At 35.6% G+C, this 22,009-nt stretch overlaps 1 protein-coding gene across 4 annotated transcripts in view; it reads right to left on the bottom strand.

Annotated features, from left to right (window-relative positions):
• Window positions 1–384: 384 nt before the first annotated feature.
• AFF4 (ALF transcription elongation factor 4) overlaps window positions 385–22,009 on the bottom strand; it is a 97,593-nt gene continuing 75,968 nt past the window's right edge. For 3 of the 4 annotated variants that reach the window (XM_057735227.1, XM_057735256.1, XM_057735237.1), the window contains 10 exons: window positions 18,780–18,868; window positions 17,923–18,163; window positions 13,801–13,895; window positions 13,120–13,183; window positions 12,870–13,006; window positions 12,524–12,595; window positions 11,041–11,134; window positions 10,198–10,241; window positions 8,764–8,984; window positions 385–6,195 (listed from right to left, as the gene is read on the bottom strand). In XM_057735227.1, coding sequence (XP_057591210.1) covers window positions 6,068–6,195; window positions 8,764–8,984; window positions 10,198–10,241; window positions 11,041–11,134; window positions 12,524–12,595; window positions 12,870–13,006; window positions 13,120–13,183; window positions 13,801–13,895; window positions 17,923–18,163; window positions 18,780–18,868 — 1,185 coding nt within the window. In that variant the 3' untranslated portion in view covers window positions 385–6,067. The remainder of the gene's footprint in view (window positions 6,196–8,763; window positions 8,985–10,197; window positions 10,242–11,040; window positions 11,135–12,523; window positions 12,596–12,869; window positions 13,007–13,119; window positions 13,184–13,800; window positions 13,896–17,922; window positions 18,164–18,779; window positions 18,869–22,009) is intronic. The other variant, XM_057735245.1, reaches the window with a different exon arrangement.

Here is a 22,009-nt window from a genome sequence, read left to right as displayed (position 1 = left end):
ACCCTTCACTCCATGTAAAGAACATTTCAGTGAGGTGACAAAGATAGGCAATACTGGCATTCTCTACCTGACGGATGTGCCCTAGTTTATCTATGAACAGAGACAGAACTGGAAGAAAAACCTAGTTAAATGAAACAATAAAAGCCCAAGCCACCAAGAATAACAAAAAGGATGTGTATGAGATTTCTACTGGAGCAGGGTGAATTCTGATCTATGCAGAAGGACCCATGGCCAGCCAATTCAGAATTTCTATAATCAGAAATTAAGACCTGGACTGGTGGGACCAGACTTTTAAAGAAGAGTAGCACTGGACCCTAAAATACAAAACAGAAAATACACAAAAAGGGCAAAGTAAGAGTTGAAGGAGTGTAGAGAGCACAGTGTTCATAAACTTTAATACAGAAAATCTATTTGATATTTATTAAACTTAGTTTCTCCAGCTATGGTTTGGCATTATACAAAGCATCTTAATGACACAGTAGAGTTAAAAAGATCTTTACAAATTGAAATGTGATACCCTTGTCTCCAAATATTTTAATTGCCATAAATTTGTTTAAAAATACACATTAAACGCATGTTTGACACTCTAAACTTTCTATAATCTCAATACCACAAAATACATATAATATACTATACAGATGTGGAAAAATCTAGTTAGTATATAATACTTTGCTCACCATTAACAGCTTTATTATGTGAAATGCACATATTGACTTAGAAATCCTAGCTTTTGAGCCCCAAAGTACCTCTGAAATTTTAATGTATTGCAACAAATAAAAATCACAGTATATAATTGAAATTTTGGTTGAAAATGTCAGATGCCTAAATATTTTGGATAAAAGAAACGTAAAACAAAGATCTGGATCACGTACAAAACAAAGGCATCCTATCAGACACTAACAGTACCTTTCTGCAGAATCAACAAGGCTTTTATCAGCGGCATTATCTCCCCTCCAAAACCCTCCCCAAATATCAAACCATTATTCACCAAATAATTTTAATTTCAAATAAAAGGATTTTCAATAAATATATAAGCATTTCCACCCTCCATATACAAAATTTCTTAAAACCATTCAAAACGGAGGCTAGATAGAAATTTTCATAACTGTGCTTACCAACCCCACATCTGGTCCTCAAAGTGATGCCTTTTCAGGCACTACCACCTGGGCCAGCTCTGTTGGTGAGCCCTGCCCCTCCTCACTCCACCCGACCCCAACTCCAGTACTGTTGAATGCTCATGTCAATGATTTCCCAGGTGTGTGCGTAAAATTGTAAAATGGGGACACTTCTAAAATAGCAACAACAAACTCAACAGTATGGATAATCATGGCATTGATCTGAAAGGCTGCATTTCCAAACAGATATTTTCTGGAGAGGAACATAGCAGGTAGAAAATTCCAATGGTTAAAAGCTGAGAAGAAACCCCATGTGGTAGTTGTAAGAGGTGAAAACTGAGTATTACTAGAATTTCTGGGTGAGAGCTCTTTTCCCCATGCTCATTTAGAGAGCTTTTTAGCTGTTTCTTTTCAAAAATGGGAATTTATGCCTTAGCTGAGCAACGGTGGCAAGGAGAGGTCAAAGCTGACATTCCTGAAAGTCAACTTCATTATATGATGATTACTTAGGTTGCTATTTTGGGTTGCTTAAAGATTATAAGACTTGGTTTAGATTTAACTCTAATGCTTTATTCTGTAATCAAATTCAATCCAAAAGAAGAGATTGAGATATTCTTCCCATTTGCTTTTCTGGAGATTTTAAGTTCTTTTTAATTAACCATATGGTTCAAGTGAATAGAATCTGTACCTGTTTTACCAACTATTAATAACTCACTTCCTATCATTTGCCAGCTTAGTTATAGGGTCTAGGGGTCTAAAATGAATTTCTCTATTAGTGAATATGTGAAAGATATGCTCACAAACATGAACAATTTGGCCTCTTGTCACTACATATTCTAAGTCATTCAATACTTCTCTCTTCTTTTTACTGAATAGCAACCTTGGATGTGCAATTTATTGGGAAAAAGTTTGCCTCTCCAACACAAAGATACATGACATTGAAGTGAAATCTGTGTTCCACATAATCAGGGGATATGAATTATAGGAATCTATATGGATTTGAAATGTTTTGCTTCCCAATTTATTCAGGATTAAAAAAAAATTATCACAATCTGCCTAAAACATCATTCCCAGTAGATGTTCCTGGGACCCAGAGGCAAACTTCTATAATTCAAAATACACAATGAGGCCCTTTTGTTCAATTAGCAACTGGAAAATTAAAATCCTTCCCACCCTGTAAGAGCCCTATTATACTACAGAAGGGCTCAAATATATTTTAAAAGTTAATTTACTACAAATCATAGTAATTAAGCTTTAACAATCTAAAAGGAATACACATTGCACCCTTGAACATTAATATTCAAGGTGTCAACAAGAAAGTGTCTTAGATCAATTTAATAAATAATGTGGAAATAGTTGCACTAAGCTAAAATACTAAACACACACATTTTTGACAAACTAATTTCATGTTTTCATACATACATACATACATACATATATATAAAGTGTGTATGTGTACATAATTTTAAAATCCAAAGTTGCATACCCTCACACTTAGAGGAGGGCACAGCGTACCTCTCCTCTACACAACTAGGCATCACTGACTGGAGCGACCATGGGCCGTTCTGAAACTCCACAGAGTGCTGCTGGCCTCCAGAGCCAGAACTTTCATTTAGCACAGGTGTGTTTTGTAGGCTCTTGCTTCACAATGCAAGCTTATTCAATAAGGTAAATTCTCAAAGTTACTGTCATTAAATACAAAAATGATGCTGTCTGATCTAGCTGATTAAACCTTTCTTTAATGAAAAGAAACATACAACAACTAAAAAAATAACAACAGCGAATCTAATAAAGCCACAAGTGTGTCATTCAAAGTGCAACCCAGATGCCTGTGGATCCACCAGTGTGAGAGCCCCCCAGAGCACAGGCACGTATGGGTACGTGCACACGTTACTCTAGATAGCTTTTACATTGGAAAATTAAACTAGTGATGGTCAACCTTCTCTACTCTTCAGCAACTACAGCTGTAAATTTATCTTAAGTACTCATTGCTTATAAAGTCAGTTCTTAACTACTTGCCCAGAAAAAGGTGGCACTGAGGCAAGAAATGGGCTGAATGCTCCCCAGCCAGACTGGACCTGGGCTGGACAAGACTATTCCATGTGACAACTTTATCCACCGTAATATGTTTATTCGTTGCCTGTAAAGAGTCCAGTGGTGTAGGCTGCTGCCTCCTGGCATACAACTGTGGTCTTAGAGCACTCAATAGAGTAACTTTTTAAATAGTTGCCATTTTTATAATTAACTATATTAAATACAAGTCTCAGACTAAGTAAGTTTTTAGTCATTTGTCAAAATCAGTTGTTCACAGGTAGTTAGAAAACACTGAAGACACCTATTGAGGAAGGAGGAATGGTCGCCTGTGAAGGAGTCCAAAATATGTGCTGGAACAGATGAAGACAGACAGAACTTCTGAGGAGGTGCACACAGAGGAGAGGGAATGATGTTTCCACAGACTATTGCACTGAAAATTCAATTATTTAGAAAAGGATTTTGATCCATTGCCCATCACCACCTGGTAGGAAAAACCCTCCACAGTGAAAAGCTTGAAAAATTCATTTTCCAAGAATTAACACAGTTTTAGAGAGAGAGTATTTTAGCACAGCACCATAAAACATGCAGGAAGTTCTGCTTTAACAAATTATCAGTGTGATCTGGGAAATGCTCCTGCTACCACTTAGGACCCACAAGAGACTAGAACACACTGGAACTCAGAAGTGCCCCACTGTCTGCTGTTGCTGGAAGTTCAAAAGCTCAGAAGATACCTTTTCCATTTCTAAGATATTATGGAACATTAAGGAATCAGAGTCAGAGAAATTTGAGAAGAACAGGACAAACATCTACTTGATTAACTGTGGCAAGTTTCTTACTGAATAACTACCATAATCACTGAGAAGCTGTCCTCTTAAGGAAAACTGTTCCTAAAACACACTAAGATTAAGTCAGCAAGATATCAGAGGCAATTTCTCCAAAGGAAAATTGTTAAATTTAGCATAATTTGCAGATCTGAATCTTCAGTGATATGCAGAAACAACTTAAGGTACAAAACCGTTAAGAAACTCTATATGAGGCCACAGGACAATGAAAGTTCACTAGCTTGCTAAGTAAGTGTAGACTCAGACACACAGCAGTCACTACACCACTAGGCTTGGAGATTTTTCTATCCCTTCTTTCCCATTTCAAGCCTTAGCAATCATCTATAAATAGCAGGGCAATCCTTTCTTCTGATTGGATGGATTCATTTTTGGAATTGGGAGAAGGACAAACTATTTTTTGAAGCAGCGTTACCCAATAGGTTAGACTAAGTCATGTACCAAAGCATTAGCTTTTCTGAAAGAATTAATCTTTATGTGACCCTAAAGGACAAATGAAAAAGAAAGAGAATTTAACATTACTAGTACAGAAGACCAACCATATGGGTGATCTGCTCCTAGTGTAAAACTTTACCTGTAAACAATCCATAGACTCTTCATTTAAAGGTAAGATTTAAGGCACACCAGACATGATAGGGGCACTAAAAACAAAAGATAAAAGGTACATTTCTCACTTTTGACTCCTATCTGCACCTTACAGGGAGAGGTACTTTGATATACAACTCTTACAGAGCTGGCTTCTTAAGCTCTACCCCTGCTTCCCTCCCCTTCCCAAGAGGGCTCACATTGAACCAAGTTAGGTACTTTTCTAGTGTGAATTTTCTGATCCCATCAGAAACATACATCATTGATGAGGGCCTTCATAATACAAAGGTAGTAAACATAAGACAGGTTTAAAAGGAGAAATTCATCATCTCTACATCAGGCATTAGAACTCTAAGTTGTACAGCAAAAGCTCACACACCAAAGCTCCAGTCCATTCCTACATTAGTCAATGCAGTCTCCTATCGGAGCATCACATCTAGTGTGGGGAAAAATTTTTAAATTAGAATTCTGAAGAGAGATTTTACCCTACGAACATCATCAATGAAAGAGATATATATAGGCAGCAACCCTCAGGAGTTGGATGACCCTTTGTTCAACCATAACTTATTCTGTTTCAGTTAAGTGTCAAATTATTAGTAACAAAACCAAAACAAAACAAAACCAACCAAAAACAAAAACAAACCACGGTTTTAATAAAACCCATAAGGTTCAAGATTGTCCTTTTATGAAACCCTTCACATGATATGCTTCTCCTAGAAAGTTTGCCTGCCCTCTTTTGTAATGCATTAAATGCAAGTTACAGTCACCTTGTGATTGCTATAGTGTTATTAACACATGTTCACAGTTCTTGAAATAATGCATACTAATCAGACATATTTCATTTTACATCCACGTAGAATGCCATCTTCTCATATTTAAGTGATTTTTCATGTGTAGAAGAATATCCTTAATACTAAGTATAAATTTTGCAATAATAAAATTGTACTTAAGATTTGAAGTGATATCAGGTAGTAGGTGTAGAAAGAACATGTCCATATTCGAGATGAACCAACTCTTACTCTTAGAAGAGCTACCACAAAAAGACATTATTTTTAGGTAACAAAGCTCCCAAAGTATATAAATAAAAATGCCTACATTAAGTTTACACAAAATATTCAACAGAGTAAATTTATAGGCAGAAATAACTAAGTTTTAAACTAGCCCCAATCTGGGCACTTAAAAAAATTAAAATAAATAGAATTTCAACTGATTAGTTATGAATTGCAACAGAAATTTCAGCCTTATTAAAGATCATTGAAACCATCTCATCAACGTGCTGCAGATTTAAAAGCATTTAAATCATTTTTCATATTGGGAATATTGAAGGGGTCAAATGACATGATGGCTTTGGGTTATAAAACACAACACATGAACCAGAGAAGAGAAAACCATTCCTCATTCTTAGTGTCGACTAGGTGGTGTGTTATGGCAGTTTTCCTTTGTGATGTGACACAGTGTCGTGGAGAAATCAGAGGCAACGAGAATGTGTTCAGTTCAGGATATCAACTTGGCATCCTGGCGAAGCCAGTGCAGTCCCTGCCGGGTATAACGAACCAGGTCTGTCATGATGCTTGCGTTAAAGATGAGAGGGCCCATTACTTTATCCAGTTCAGCAAAGAATTCTAGAAAACCAAAAACACTCATTAAATTATGCACACTCTTTTGAATCAGTGCTTTAAAGTTTTTAGTCTAGACTATAAAACACTATTCATATAAAGTAAAAAACACTCCCTCCTGCACTAAAATAACTGTTCATGTTTTAGAACAAATCATCCCAGTCTCTCAAGTTATATTTTATCCCTAAGTCATGAAACATTTTAAAAAGACTATACGGTCAGAAATTAAGACATACAAATAAACAAAATGTCACTGATGGAAACTGTTAGCATGCAGCAAACATTATTAAAATGGAGACCTAATGCTACAATGTGCTATTACTCAAAACATTCTCTGTGTACTGTTTTTGTATAGGAAGCAAGTGGTACAAAAAAGGTGGATGTTATTTGCATGCTTCCCCATAAAAGCCCCTGTGAGGTTAGTACTTATGATAGCCTGTGTCCAACCTTTCTGCTGTAATCATGTGCCATGCAACTTTGATAAATTAAATCTCATGTTTTAGACAGTAATTTAAAAACATTAAGAGACAGAAATAAAAGGATTCTTCCTAGGTGAACATATAGACTGATGTGCATGTAAGGCAAGGTACAGAGAGGAGGAAGGAATGATAGTATCCTAACATTTGATCCCAATGCAATTTTGGGAGAAGACAGAGGGATATAGGACTCAGGAGAGTTTACACATGTGCAGGGATGACAAAGACCTCGTATACTTAAACAAGATAATAACTAATCAAACAGCTGAGGAGAAAAGGATCTTCTCTACAGAATTCCAGCTAATAAATTCCTGATGAATTTTCTGTTTCCTAATGGAATAACACATGTAGGTGATGATCATCAATGGATGCTAAAAGCATAAGTTAAAGTTTAATAGGGAATCTTACATCAAACTGAGTCAGGCTGACACCATTTGAATGAATCAATGGTCAAATCTTACTGACACTAAAAAAGGGATAATCATTACATGCCCCATAATATGATGTAATAGGAAATATAGAGTACCACCTATGAAAAGTTTTTATCTAAGATAATGAACCTGAACTTAATCAAGTCTCAAGATATAAGTATCATCATGAAGGAAATGAGGGGGACAGAAGAGCAAGCTAAATGTACCATGAGGAAGTAATCAGCCAAATCTAGAATATGACACATTCTACGGTGCAGTTTCTCCTTGACATCAATGGCATGCCCCACCCTCCTCCAAAAAAAAAAAAAAGTGGAGGAGAGGGAGATACTTAAGAGACTGATCAATGAATGTTTGGATCTTACTTGAAACAAACCCAGCTGTTAAAAAAAAAAAAAAAAAAAAAGGAGTATTTGAGACAATAGGGAAATCTGACGGGAAACTATGTCAGAAGACATAAAGGAGTTATTGTTAATTTTGGTGGCTGTAATAAAGGCATGGCAGACATGTTTGTGAAAACTCCTTATCACCTAAGGATGCATACCAAAGTGTGTTCAGGTGAAACATTATATCTGATACATGCTTTAAAATATACCAAGGTAAAGAAAAGTATGACCAGTGAAAGGGGCATGGTGATAGGAGGAGATAAAAACAAGATTAGCAAAATGCTGTGTTCTTGAAGCTGAAGTTGAGTAAAAGGTACATGGGGTTCATTATACCATTCCCTTTCCTTTAGTCAATGTTTGAAACTTGCTGTACAATAGGTAGGTAGGCAGGAAGGCAAGTAAGCATGTAAGCAGGGAGTGGGGAAGGGAACAAAAGAAGGGAGGGAGGGAGGGAAAGGAAAGTAAAAATGATGCTAGAAAACTGGCATGATGGAGAAGAATGTAAAGTAGGGATAATTTAAGAATTTCAGCTTTGTAACCTTTCCTGAGTAGTACTGACAATACTTAAAACTTTAGAAAGAAATTAGGTTTTTAAAAACACAACTTTATATTACTCGCTGGGGTTCCCCTTCTATCTTTCTCCTACCATTATCCCTCTCTAGGGGTAGGAATTTTTCCTTTTCATCTGATTACCTTTTCATGCTGTAAGTATTTCAATATACTCTGACAAAAGGACACTTGATTGATTGGCTACTTTAAGTGTTTCTCTACAAAGGAGCTACCTGAATAGATGCTACACACACATATTTGCTAAAAACATCTACTAAAAGAAGATAGTGTTTATTTTGCACTTTTCCAAAGATCTTTAATACTTTTCAATTCTCAATGTTCTTAGTTTGAGAGATAAACAAGGTGCAAGGCCTCAAATGACCTAATATTAAAGAATGCTATAAGTCTATTCATTTTGTAGTCTCTTTTATCACATAAGTTTCTTCCAATATACCTAAAAATCCAATATGAACATGTTTTCTTATATGTTAAACATCTCATATGTACAAGATATCTGGAGTAATCCTATGCCCATAGCCAAATTTACTGTTAACCATCCCAGAGTAGAATATACATTTTATTACTTTTATAGTATAAGCTACAATTAAATTGCCTGAACAAAGGCATATTTGTCTTAGACCAAAAACCATATATTATCAGACACTTACTTAACTATATCATAAAAGCTCTTTTTAACAATTTCATCATTCAGAGTCTCTCCAGAGACCTCCCTACCTTTTTGCTCTTTGGAAAGCTGTTCAGCTTGGTCCCAAATTTCGGTGGCATAGAGGAAGTTGGATGTAACCTGAACATAGCTGGCTGCCATGTGGTGGATTCTCTGCGGAATGGTCACTGAAGAACCACTTGCTGAAGCACTACTGGCCCCAGAAGAATAATTTCCTGAATTGCCTGGTGACAGCTTTGGAGAAACAGGGGAAGGCATCCCAACAGCTTTGCTACACACGGAGAAAGAGGAAGTTTATTCATAGGAATATGGTGAATGTTAGGAAATCAATGTACTACTGGCTCTTCCTACATGAAGGCTTTTAAAATTTAAAGATTCTTTTAAACTAGAAGGGTTTCCAGAGCAGTACAATTTCTTTTAAATAAATAGCTCACTGAAGACCACTGTGAATTATCATTTTATCTAGACTCTGCTTTGACAAATGGCAACAGAACAAAAGATGGGAAAGAAGTAAGGAAGTCATACACCTTGGTAGTAGCGGTTCCAAGACTTAGAAGCCAGATCATCTCACTCCCAGCTCAACACACTTTCCCCCTATTCGGGCATATAATTAGGTACTTTCCAACTTTTTTATAGAAAGTTGGGTGGATTAACAATTAACACAAAAAATTGTGGTAGTAGATGGAAACATCTTATTTTGAACTCCATAATTTCTGGTACTTTCCTAGTTTAACCAACTTATTCAGAGCTGACAAAGAGGAACAGCTTTCTCAATCAACTGCAATCATCTCAAGCTTCCTGTCAATTAAGCATTTCTTAGAAAACACATGTTGAAATCTGGCAGGTTCATTTCAGCAGTACTAAAAATTCTGAAAAGGCCCAAGACCATAAAAAAAGGAAAATCAAATAATAGTTGAGGGGAGAAAAGCTATCTGTTAAGAGTATTTTTATCGGCACTTTTAGCACTAGAAAGGTGGTTAAGAAAATACGTAAAGGCAAAGACAGACTGTCAATTAACATAAACAAAATAAATGAACAAATAAACTTACAAAAAAAAAGATTTCTTGGTGTTTTTCCTCCTTTTTGTGGGTGGGTGGGATGGGAGTGATGTGGGAGTGGAGGAGAAACCATAATCATGCCACTGTTATTAAATTCGTGTCAAGATATGAGTAATGATAAGCTCAAAGTAATAAAAACCCAACTAGCCACAGAAGTTAAACTGTGAGAAAGCTTGAGGTGCTGTAAAAAACTCAGACTTCTGCAGATGAAATGCTCCCTCTCTAATCTTTCTAAGATCATGTTCATGATATTTTCAACTTAAAAACAAAAACAGAAAAAAAAAACTAAAAAATACTTTATTAGACATGGCCTTAATTTTTTAAAAAGTTGTAATCTTTCCATTTTTGGAAAGTGACCAAACCTATTCCACTTTTACATAAAAATAAACTTGTCACATAATATTTTATAGAATAAAATTTACCCACCTTCCCAAGCCTGGTGATGGTGCTTGAGAATTATTATAAGAATTCTGTGGAGAAAAGAGAACGTACTTAATTAAAAAAACAAAAAACCCCCACTACTTATGAAGTACTAAATACATTCAAAAGCACTGGACCAGTATTGATCTTCAGAAGGAAGTTATTTAGATGACAGCAGGGGTGTTCTGGAAGATTAAAAGGGAGAAACAAAGAATGAGTAACATTCAGGTGAATAAAGAAGACGGGAAAAGGCATAGAGAGGTAAGTCATACTATGTACAAAGGCTGCATAAAAGAGAATGTGTATGACCCATATAGTTTATCTGCAGCAAAGGTTTAGAAAAGGAATGAGAGAGAGAGAGAGAGAGAGACAGAGAGAGACAGAGAGAGAGATATCTTGAGGGCCTTGTAGGTCAGGGTAAGAATCTTTGACCTAACCCTGCAGGCAATGGTAAGCTACTAAAGGGTTCCAAGTCCTAATCGGGGCAGAAATTTAGGAAGACTTATGTAGTGCTATCATGAAAAAACATAAGACATTTTAAGAAACTAAGAAAATAGTCTAAGGAAGGATCGTAGTGAAAACAAAAGATCATTCAAAAAGTATAAATTAAGTTCTATGATAAAAATAGGCTACATCTACTGAAATATTATTAAGAGCCACTGCATATGGGTACACAGGTTCTACAAGCAGATATGTGTGCATTCTAAACCTCAAACTATTTGAACGTTCCCAAATAGAAGCCCCTTCCCTGCTCTGGCAGGGAAAACATGAGGGCACTTCGGGGGTGGGGATAGAAGCTTTACAAATTTTGCCTCCTGGGAAATGGATACTCCTCTTTTGCACACTTACCTTCAGGTGTTCTGTTAGTGTCTTTGAATACTTCAGAGCAGTTTCTTTCTTCAGTTTGAATAGCCTCAGGTACAGCAAAGACTGGCATCGCAGGCTAGCCAATGGAAAAGGGCAGCTTATTTACCAGGACAACAGACTCTGGCCACATCTGCATAGACAACCTTTGCATTGTGCTAGAGTACACAACTGGCTCACGTGAGCAGACCATGGCATAAGGACAACGACACTAACTCTTACGCAAAACCAAATGATGTGATCTTATTATGGTACACACCCTAGGGGAGGGCAAGGAAGGGGAAGAGACCTAGGACTAGCCTCTTTATTTGATGATATTCAAAGCTCAAAACCTCACCCACAGGACACCAACATGTCATTATAACATATGGACTATAAAAATCACTGTGGGGGAATTCTCTGGCAGTCCAGTGGTTAGGCCTCAGTGCTTTCACTGCCATGGTCTGGGTTCAGTCCCTGGTCAGGAAGCCAAGATCCCGCAAGCCACATGGCGTGGCCAAAAAAAGATAAAAAAAAAATCACTGCAGGGCAGAATCTCTACATCAAATTACAATATAAATAATCTAAACCAAAAAAACTTGGAACTCAATTATGAATATTACAATTCTGATGTAACATACATAAACCCAACACGACTTACAACATGATCATCACTGTCTACCTCTCCACTTACTTTCACTTACTTCTCCCTGGTCTTTTACTTCCTTGACAGAAAGTTTCCAGTTTCTTTCCACTATCCAGTCCTTGTACATGTTTCCTCTACCTAAGGACTAAGTATGCCTACATTTTACCCTTACAGTTACATAAACTTTTCCTTCAAAGTATTTAATTCATATGCTTGTGTGGTTATTTGATTAATTTCTGTTTCTTCATACTAGACACTAAACTCCATTACAGATAGGACCATGTCAGTTTTTTCCACAGCTGCACACCCAGTTGTTAAAACACAGTGCCAGGTAAAGTAAATACCCACAACAAATAAACTATCTCTCTGGGAATAAGCAAACAAGCCATATTCTTTATTCTGAGCAAGCTAGATGTTTGCTCTTTAAGGTAAGGTATACGTATATGTAAATAGAGACAGAGGCCACCAAAAGAAGAGCCTGGATTTTTTAAACAGTGTCCATCTTTACTTCAATACACAACATAAGCCTGAGAGTAATAAAAATAAGCTACAGTTAAATAAAAAAAAGAGCCTGAAAAAGTGACCACTTAAGACAACAGAGGTTCTAATATCAGTCCCACTCTACCAAGGCTTTTGTCAAGAGGGCAATGGATCAGAGACTCACAACAACTAAAATCTTTCAGTAGGAATTTTGAGTTATTTTCTACTTTACCTATCAAGATTAGATTTATGACTGAGTTATAGAAGGCTGATTCAACGATAACGTTCAGAAGAACATGGACAACACATTTCGTTATGAAACTGCTTTGTCATCTAGCAGAGGCTAAAACACACAACACTTACCAAAGTACTGTGAGTCTTTTATCTGCAGCTGTAGCATCTGGTGCCAAGTAATTCTTTAGCTTCATGGTATATCTGTGGGATAATATAAGAAATAAATGACACAAAATATAATACTTCATCTGTCTTACGACCTCCTTAGCCCTCTAAACATTAGAATCAGTAAACATTAGAATCAAACCTATAAATAAACACAAAAATACTCGTTAAAGTGTTTAGTTCTCCTTATTTAAGGACAATAAAGGACTAAGGATCCTCTTTAGCTTTACTGTATATAACGACATTAGTCCTTTCCTAGAAGGACCAGAGAAATATTATTGCTAATGATGTGGCAAGTTTTCCCACTTACTTGATGAGCTCCACAGTCTCTGAATACATGAGGAATGGGGATTTGGATTCCTGAGCATTTTTCTCTAATGCATTCCCACATTCAATGAAAGATACCACAGCATCAAGATAGTATACAGCTTTTTCAAACCTATCAGACTGAAGAAAGGAAAATAAAGGTAAATGAGAGCAGCACTGATGTACTATAACAACAAATGAAGATTTAAATTAATTTGATTAAATAAATAAATGTGAGGAGAATATTTACATACCAATGCATCTGCATTGTGCTTTAGCTTTTTTGCTTCTTGTAAATAATGGTCTGCTGAATAATTTCTGCAATGTAAATTTTTATTGTAAATAAAATGGTAAATATTTTCATAAGATAATACTAGTTCGTTTTAGTCTCTAATATCCCTCACTTTTCATGTCCTCAAGTAAAGAAAATGAGCTATTACTAAACACTCAATTCAGTTTTTTCTGACAACTGTTTATACTGGATTAAGAGCATAAATCATTTTGGCCAACTTGGCAAATTTTCTGCTTAGGAAAACAGAAATCAAACACCCTAGTATTAAATGCTAACTGACCCAACTTGTTCAAAAGATAGAGTAAAAAAAATGTGTGTAGGAAAAATAACCTTTTATCAAAATGGAGGAAAAATAACCAACACTGCTCTTACTTATTTAAGAAAGCCCTTATTTTAAACAGTAAAGTCAGCAGCAGTAAGATTCTACTGGAAGGTACATTATTCACGTTCCCCATGAGAATCATGGAGTTAATAAGTTAAAGGAGCAATACGTGGACTAGTAGGTGCCTTTCAAATTAAAATCTGAATATTCTGTGATCATAACACAATCAATTCTTCTGGTCACTGACAGAAATTAAAATGAGTTTCTTATATGCTGACTGGAATGATTTCTTGAATGCATAAAAAATCATATTTATCTCACCTGTCATCAAAGGCAAGCTTCGTTCTCCGAGGCTTAGAAGCATCCAGAGTTGGTGTAGATGGAGGACAGTTAGAAGAGCTATTTGGAGCCTTCTCCTGACCAAAAAATATATATATAACTATGTGGGAAATTATGAGATTAAAATTAAACTAAAAGTATAATGAGCCAGTGGTTAAAAAGCAAACAAAATTCCATTGCCTTTGGTAATTAATTTCCTTGTTATAAAATATTAACATTTCAGAATGTAAATGTCCTTTTTATGGAATGAGCCTGTTTTATACAACCAAAAATATTCTTTATAATATTAGGGGTCTACTATGTGTCAGGCACTGACATTGGCACTTGTGAAAACATAAGGAAGGGACTTCCCTGGTGGTCCGGTGGTAAAAAACCTGCCTTCCAATGCGGGGTAAGTGGGTTCAATCCCTGGTCAGGGAACTAAGATTCCACATGCCTCGGGGCAACTAAGCCCGTGCCTCAACTAGAGAGCCTGCATACCGCAAACTACAGAGCCCACACACCACAACTAGAGAGAAGCTTGCTCGCCGCAATGAAAGATCCTGCATGCCTCAACTAAGACCTGACTCAACCAAAAATTAAAAAAACAAAACAAAACAAACAAAAAACACCCGTAAGGAAGACACAAACCTAATATTAACACAGCAGTACCAGTTAAGACAAAATTTACTGGTAATAACTGGTCGATGAAAACAACAATAATATCTAACATTTACTATGTGCTTACTACTTACTAGGCACTAAGTTAATGAAGTACTTAGCACAGTCATTAAACCTTCAACAACCCTATGAAATATGTACTGCTATGAGGATAGAATGAAAAGTAGTCTCAAGGAGGTGGAGTAACTTGCCCAAGTTCAAACAGCTTTTAAGTGGTATTCCTGGAATTTGGGCTTTAAGTCCACATCTGTCAAACTTCAAAAGCCTTGAGAGGGACTTCCTTGGTGGTCCAGTGGTTAAGACTCCATGCTCCCAATGCAGGGGGCCTGGGTTTGATCCCTGGTCAGGGAACTAAGATCCCACATACCGCAACGAAGCCCACGCACCACAATGAAGACTCAGTGCAGCCCCCCCACCCCCCCCAAAAAAAGCCTGGACACCTTCTTAAATTTTATTCTGCCTCCTATCGACATGTCCACCTGTCTCCTATCAACACAGACCTTTATGCAAGCGATATGACCCTGTCCTCCCAACTGCTTCCCCATCCAGCCCTATCTTCAATAAACTGAACACACATTTTTTTCCATAATAAAACACCATAAATAAGTAGAATTTATCCTACAAATTCATGAATGTCTCAACATTAGAAAACCCAATGATGTGTATTTTATTACTTCTGCTTAAAATCTATTTAAAAGAAACCATGTAACCAATATTTTTTTCTTTTCTTGTAAAAGAGTCTTTCAGTTCCACCCATTACAGCTTCCTTCAAGAATGAAAATAAAAGCCCTGAGATTTGAGAAAACACTAAGACCTTTATGGTAAAGTCTGCACATTTATGAAATGGATTCTTAAATACTGCTGCAATCTAACACTACTTGGACAACTTTCCCTGTATGTTTTACAAACAGATCTACAAGTGCCTAAGTTTAAATTTATTGGAGAAAAACTGAAGTTTCTGAAAATAAAGAAACATTACTCTGTGTGGTAAGAGATGCTAACTAGACTTACTGTGGTGATCATTCTGCAATATATACATATACGCAATCATTATGTTGTACCCCTGAAACTATTATAATGTTATATATCAACTATATCTCAATTAAAAAAAAAACAGGAAGAACTCTCAGTGAACAACAGGACAAACTGACAAAATATCAGTCAGCATATAGAAGGTGTGAAAACATGATTAATCTAATTGAATTATATAGTTCCCCGTTCTCAATTCATGCAGAAGACACAGTCTTTTCAAATAAATATAGAACATTACAAAAATCCACCATGTACTATGCTCTTTCATAAAACAACTCTCAACAAATGTCAAAAGATTGCTACACACTGATCACTTTCCAGCCCCACTGCAACCAAGGTAGAAGTACTAACCAAAAGACAACTAGAAAATCTCTGTATGTTTGGAAACTGAGTAACACACTTTTAAATAACTCTTGGATCAAAGATGAAATCACAAAGCAAATTAAAAGACATTTTAAACTGAGTTATAAAAATATTATATACCAAATCCTGAAGATGCAGCTAAAGCTGTATTTAGAGGAAAAAATATAGTCTCATTGCTTATATTAGAATATTAGAGAAAAGGGCTTAAAATTAATTTTAAAGAACTTGAGCTAGGTATCCATCTTTAAAAGTTAATATACAGAACAGCAAAACAAAGAAATAAATGAAATTATAAAGAATATAAGTTAATGAAACAGAAAACAAAAACTACAGAGAATAAAGACAAAGCCTGTTTTTTTGAAAAGACAAGTAAAAGTGATAAGCTTCTTATAACAGTGATCAAGAAAAAAAGAAAGATGGCACAGAAAACCAATATTAAATATAAAAAGAGGATCACAAGTAGCAATATTACAGGTACCAAAAACATAAGAGACCATAATGAACAAAATTTACACCAACATATTTCAAAGCTGATATCAGCAAATACCAAGAAAAACAGAAAATAAAAATTATATGTAATTTTGGGTTTTCAAATTATCTAGTTTTTCTTTAGTTGATTATGAGAAAGAGAATATTTTCTAATTCTAGATTTTTAATTATAGATTTTTCTTTAATAAACCCATATATAATTGCCTAAATTGGAAACTGCCAAGACTAACATTAACAATTGTAACAACTGGTAAGTGCCATAAGATCTTGAAATCAAAGGGGTCAGGGCCAATACATTTTATATTTTGTTGATAACAACAAAGTGCCAAATAACTATATTTGATTCAAATGTTTCCTCATTATCCAGTAAGTTAAACACTGGATAAAACACAAAACAAGTAAGATACAAATCCCTGCTTTCAAGAAGCTGACACACCTATAAGGAAGAGACATAGACATTAAATTTTACCTATGAGATAAGAGAAGCCAAATGAGCAGGTAAGCTCACTTAATGAGTGCATTTAAAAAAAGAGAGAGAGACAGAGAGAGAGAGAGAAGAGGTTTAAAGAAGAAGCACACAGGCCTCAAATCCTACAGTTCCAGGATGGGAAATGGAGAAAGAGCCAGTCAGCAGGTAGACAGAGAACTGGGACGGTGAAAACAGGCCAAGAGAACAGGTTCCTCAAGGACACTAGGACTAACTCTCTAAAATACTATGGAAGGGGGTCCAGCTGGAGAAAAAGTCTTCTGAATATCTCAATTTGAGACGTTACTCACAATTTAAATTACCTAAAAATTTAAAAGATCTAATTACCAGATTTAATAAGCACAACTAACTGCCTTTAACAGTCAATTTTTTCAACTCTTAAATCTTTGCTTATTCAAGTCACAAATAATAATTCAGTAAATTATATACTTAAAAATCTAGGTATTTTATTAATTTTGTCAGGGAGTTTGCTCCTGATCAGAACACTTTAGAAAGCAATGCAAATAACCTGGTAAACAAATTCAGGGTGAGAGCTTAAAGTATAGCCTTGAAAAAGCTTCTCTGATCTAACAACACACCCACAAACATTAAGAGTATTTCCCTACATTATGATCATGGTCTAGGAATAATTCTAGTGCTGGCTCAGCTAAAGAAATTTTTTCTTCTTCATGAAGCCAAATGGTTGCTTTATCACTTCACGTAGTATAACTTGCCTGTAAAATGTAATTCTAAAAAATTCAAAGCTAATTTAAAACCAAAGACAAGAACCCAATCAGAACACCTGGAACTATTTATAAATTTGATCATAATCAACTACTTTTCCATAACCAACTTTTCCAATTATGGGTTTCTATGCTAACTAATATGCACATGGCCTGATGACTTCATTCCTTTCATGGTCTCAGATTACTGCACAAGTTTATTATCAAGATTATGACATCTGGGGAATAAAAATGCACACGTCTATAAAATTAATAAGATGTTTACAAAATTTTCAAAGCACAGTGTCACCTTGGAGAAGTCACATGGCAAGGAGATTGTTTTTCAAAAGGCTCAGGCCCCCAGTGCCTTACCTTGACCTCCTTAGAGCTACTGGAAGTCTTCCCTTCAGTCCTCTTCTGCTTTGATGTGGAGGAACTGTTTTTGCTGCTGCCGCTATTTTCCTTATTACTGTTATTACTTGACTTTAAGGAAGAAGACTGACTAATAGTCCTCTTCCGAGAGCCATGCTCTGTTTTTGGATCTTTTGAAGGAACAGGCCCAGCAGGAGAAGGCAACAAATCTTTTTCCTTAGCAGCACTCTGTTTAGATGACCTGCCAAACCAAACAAATGCCCTCATTTCTCAACACAGTCATATAGGAGTGATGGAATTTTTCCATTCAACTTTGTCTGCTTTCAACACAAATTTGTTTTTCCCTATTTAATTACCAGAACACATGATTTCTGTAAAACAAAATAAAACTGTAAATTTCATGAGGGCAGACATCTTGTCTGGTGTTTCCCCCCATCATGGTTGTATACCCAGTGCCTAAACCTTGGCCTGGCACACAAGTATTCAATAAATAGTGGTTGAATAAATTAACAAAAAGATGAATGGTAAATGATGATATTAATGTTTATAAGTCTCCTGCAAGTTATACATAAGCTTGTCATTGAGCCTGAAAGTGGTAAAGCTTTACTTTAATTCTTATCCAATAAATACCTCCTATTCCACTAAAAAAAAGAAGAAAGGAAGCTGCGACTAAATTTTAATTGCTTTTCATCCCAATTAGCTAAAAGTAAAACCTCCCACGATTTGGTATATGACTATGTATAGATGTGTATGACATACACTTACTAAAAGGAACATTCTAAGAGCATGTTAGAAAGTACCCAATAGCAAATAACATACATAGATTAACACACATGTAACATGTTTTGCGGACATACTCTTTGTTGCTGGATGGCTTGTGGCCTGCCGAATTCTTGTCTTCTGTTTTGGGTTTCTTGTTCTCATTGGCTCGGTTATCATCCTCATTCTGGTTGAAAAATGGAAAAAAAGCAGCTAGGTTTGATTTTTATTCATCTAACTTCAGCTTCCAGTATTAGTCACCCTCAAACAGTTTATCTCTGATAAACTTCAGAAAGAAGACAAATGTGAAGTGAAAGAATTCATTTAAACAATGTTCAGTAAATTAGGTTTTAAGTCTGAGAAGAAGCCTCCTATTTTAGATAAGAGCTGAAATGCTGAAACAGTCTTTTAGATGGCATCTTTTCAACCTAATGATTTGGGGGGTGGGGGGGGTGGGATGAGATTATAATTAAGAGATACCTTACATACCATAAAATTCCCTCTTTGAAACTACACAATTCAATGACTTTTAGCATATTCATGGAGTTGTACAACCATCACCATAATCAATTTTAGAATATTTTCATTATCTCAAAAAGCACCCTGTTCTCCATTAGCAGTCACTCCCCATTCCCTCCACCCCTAGATCTGGCAATCACTAATTTATACATTTTGTCTTTATGGACTTGCCTATTCTACACATTTCATAAAGTGTAATCATACAATATGTGTGGCCTTTGTGTCTGGCTCCCTTCACTTAGCATGATACTTTTAAGGTTCATCTATGTTGTAAAATTTATTTGTCAGTACTTTCTTTTATGGGTGAATATATTCTATTGTATGGATATACCAGATTTTATTTATCCACTCATCAATTGAGTTGTTTCTACTTTTCAAGTATAGATTTTTGTGTGGACATGTTTTCATCACCCATGTATATACCTAGAAGTGGAACTGCTGGGTCATAAGGTAATTCTACATATTTACTTTTTGAGGAACTGTTAAACTATATTCCAAAGTGGCTACATCACTTTACATTCCCACCAGCACTGTCGTTCTCCATATCTTCACCAACACTTGCTACTGTCCATCTTTTTGCTTATAGCCAACCCTAATGATTTTTGAAAAACCTTTTTGCTGAAACAAAAGCTATGGGCCCATCTGTAATCACCAAGCTACTATACTTGATGAATTCAAGTTTTCCTATTGATTTAAATATCAGGGCACAAATAGAACAAACATTCTGCCATAACAAAAGAATTTGTTCCCAACAGATAAAGCTGGACATGTGAAAACATGAGAAAAAGGAATTCATATCCTTCTTTATCCTTGGCTGGGGCTCTTCTCAGTACTATCTGCTTTATCTTCAGGTATTGCCCCTGACACTTAATTTGACCAAAGCAACAATTCTCAAAAATCATCACTGGGAATTCCCTGGATGTCCAGTGGTTAGGACTCGGTGCTTTCACTGCCGGGGCCTGGGTTCGATCCCTGAAAACTGCACAACACGGAGGAAAAAAAATCATCACCAAGTTTCCTGGATATATATATACACACACATTTTATAAAATCAAAATTTGACTTACAGGTATTAATATAAAAAACCTGTGAGGAATATATACCAGTGAGATGTGGGGGAGGGAAAGAGATATGTGACCCTTCTTTTAGAGAAAGGGGATTTTTTATTATAAGTTATACATATTGTAAAATTTTAAACAAAAGAGTAAAAAACTTTCTATATTATATTTTAAATGTTTGAAAATTTTACAAAGAACGTGTAATACCTTTTAAAGACCAAAGGACCATTTTTTTATTCCATAAGAAACACCTTAGTTTTTTAAAGAGCAGAACCTATCATATACAAGCTCTCATTTCATGTAATTCTATGAATTAAATCCCATAACCAAGTCCAGCAATCTGAGGCTGTGGGCTTTAGGGGTCAGCAGTCCTAAAAGGCTTACTAGCTGAATAAAACATCCCTTTACTAAAATAATGGAAGCTCATTAGCTATAGCTATAGAAATTGAAGTAGTAAGCTTCAATTTCCTAGAAATTCAAGTTTTAAAAAATGTGCAACTTTTGAAGAGGCAAAAAAAAAAAAAAAAAAGACGATGACGAAGAAGAAAAAGAAGTAGTATTATTCTCGTTTATCCAAATACACATTAGCAACAGCACACAGTACTGTGATTTTAAGAAAAAAGAGAGAGGAAAAATCCCTGGCTCACTTCATTTTAAAAAAATGCTATATTCTTCCTATCCACCTACATGAGATTCTCAAGGTCAACTGGGATTGGGATTTTGTTTTGAGTTCACCTGGTACAGCCATTCTGGTTATCTTTTCTTTTTACCTGCTCATGTTTTCAGTCTTTTACAATCATATTGACACATAAATATCAGGGGAAATTATACTACTCTTCAATACAGATTATTAAAATGTACTCTCCTGTAAAGATGTTTCACTAGAGCTGAAAGATCAAGTCGTTTTTTCCAAAGAATCTCTGTCTATATATTTAAGTTCTTCAGCTCTTTTCATTATATATCTGTTATACACCAATCACAGCTATCGATGAGTTTTCACATTTCCTGGGCCTAAAAAAAGCTGACCTTAAAATATATACCAAACTTTGTCTCTAAATCTAAACTATCTTGGAAGTATTTAGGGATGAGAGCTGGCTATATGCAAGCAGATGTTTTTAGTTCTGAACTTGCAGGTATGGGGGCATTTGAAAAGGTAAAAAACAGCATAGCTATGTACAATAGACTGGTGAAATTCTTAAGGACATGTTAAAATTGATGAGTCAATTTACTAGCTGGAATAGTAATTTAAAAAGTGTGACTTGGTCTGGGAATAACAGAGAAGAAAGTGTTAGGGACTGTGACAGAGTACACAATCCCAACTAAAGACACTTAAAACCAAAATTTTAAGAATGTTGTGAAGGCCAGTTTACAATCTCTGCTTCACTCTCACCTCTATACTGGCCAGCACACATCATGAACAGAAGCACTGGCTCATTTCTTATTTGATTAGAAACTATAATTCTTTGCTAAGGAGACAGGCAGAGGCACTATGGTCCTCAAGAAACTCGTGTCTGTAGCCTCATCGGTGCTTTATGCTCACCTCTATTTTCTCTCACAGCTATGACTCAACTAGCTGTTTTTTGGCTTACTGAGATTTCCACTGCATTTTATTTTATTTTATTTTTAAATTTAATTAAATTTAATTTTTTTTAAATTTTATTTATTTATTATTTTTGGGGGGGGGGGTACACCAAGTTCAATCCATTGCATTTTAGATGCTGATGTTCAAACAACAACAACAACAAAAACCC

This window comes from Hippopotamus amphibius, chromosome 1 (genome assembly GCF_030028045.1).
Source record: "Hippopotamus amphibius kiboko isolate mHipAmp2 chromosome 1, mHipAmp2.hap2, whole genome shotgun sequence".
NCBI classification, from domain to species: Eukaryota; Metazoa; Chordata; class Mammalia; order Artiodactyla; family Hippopotamidae; genus Hippopotamus; species Hippopotamus amphibius.
Note: the sequence above shows the minus strand (reverse complement) of the source record. Positions and strands in the feature narration are given on the sequence as shown.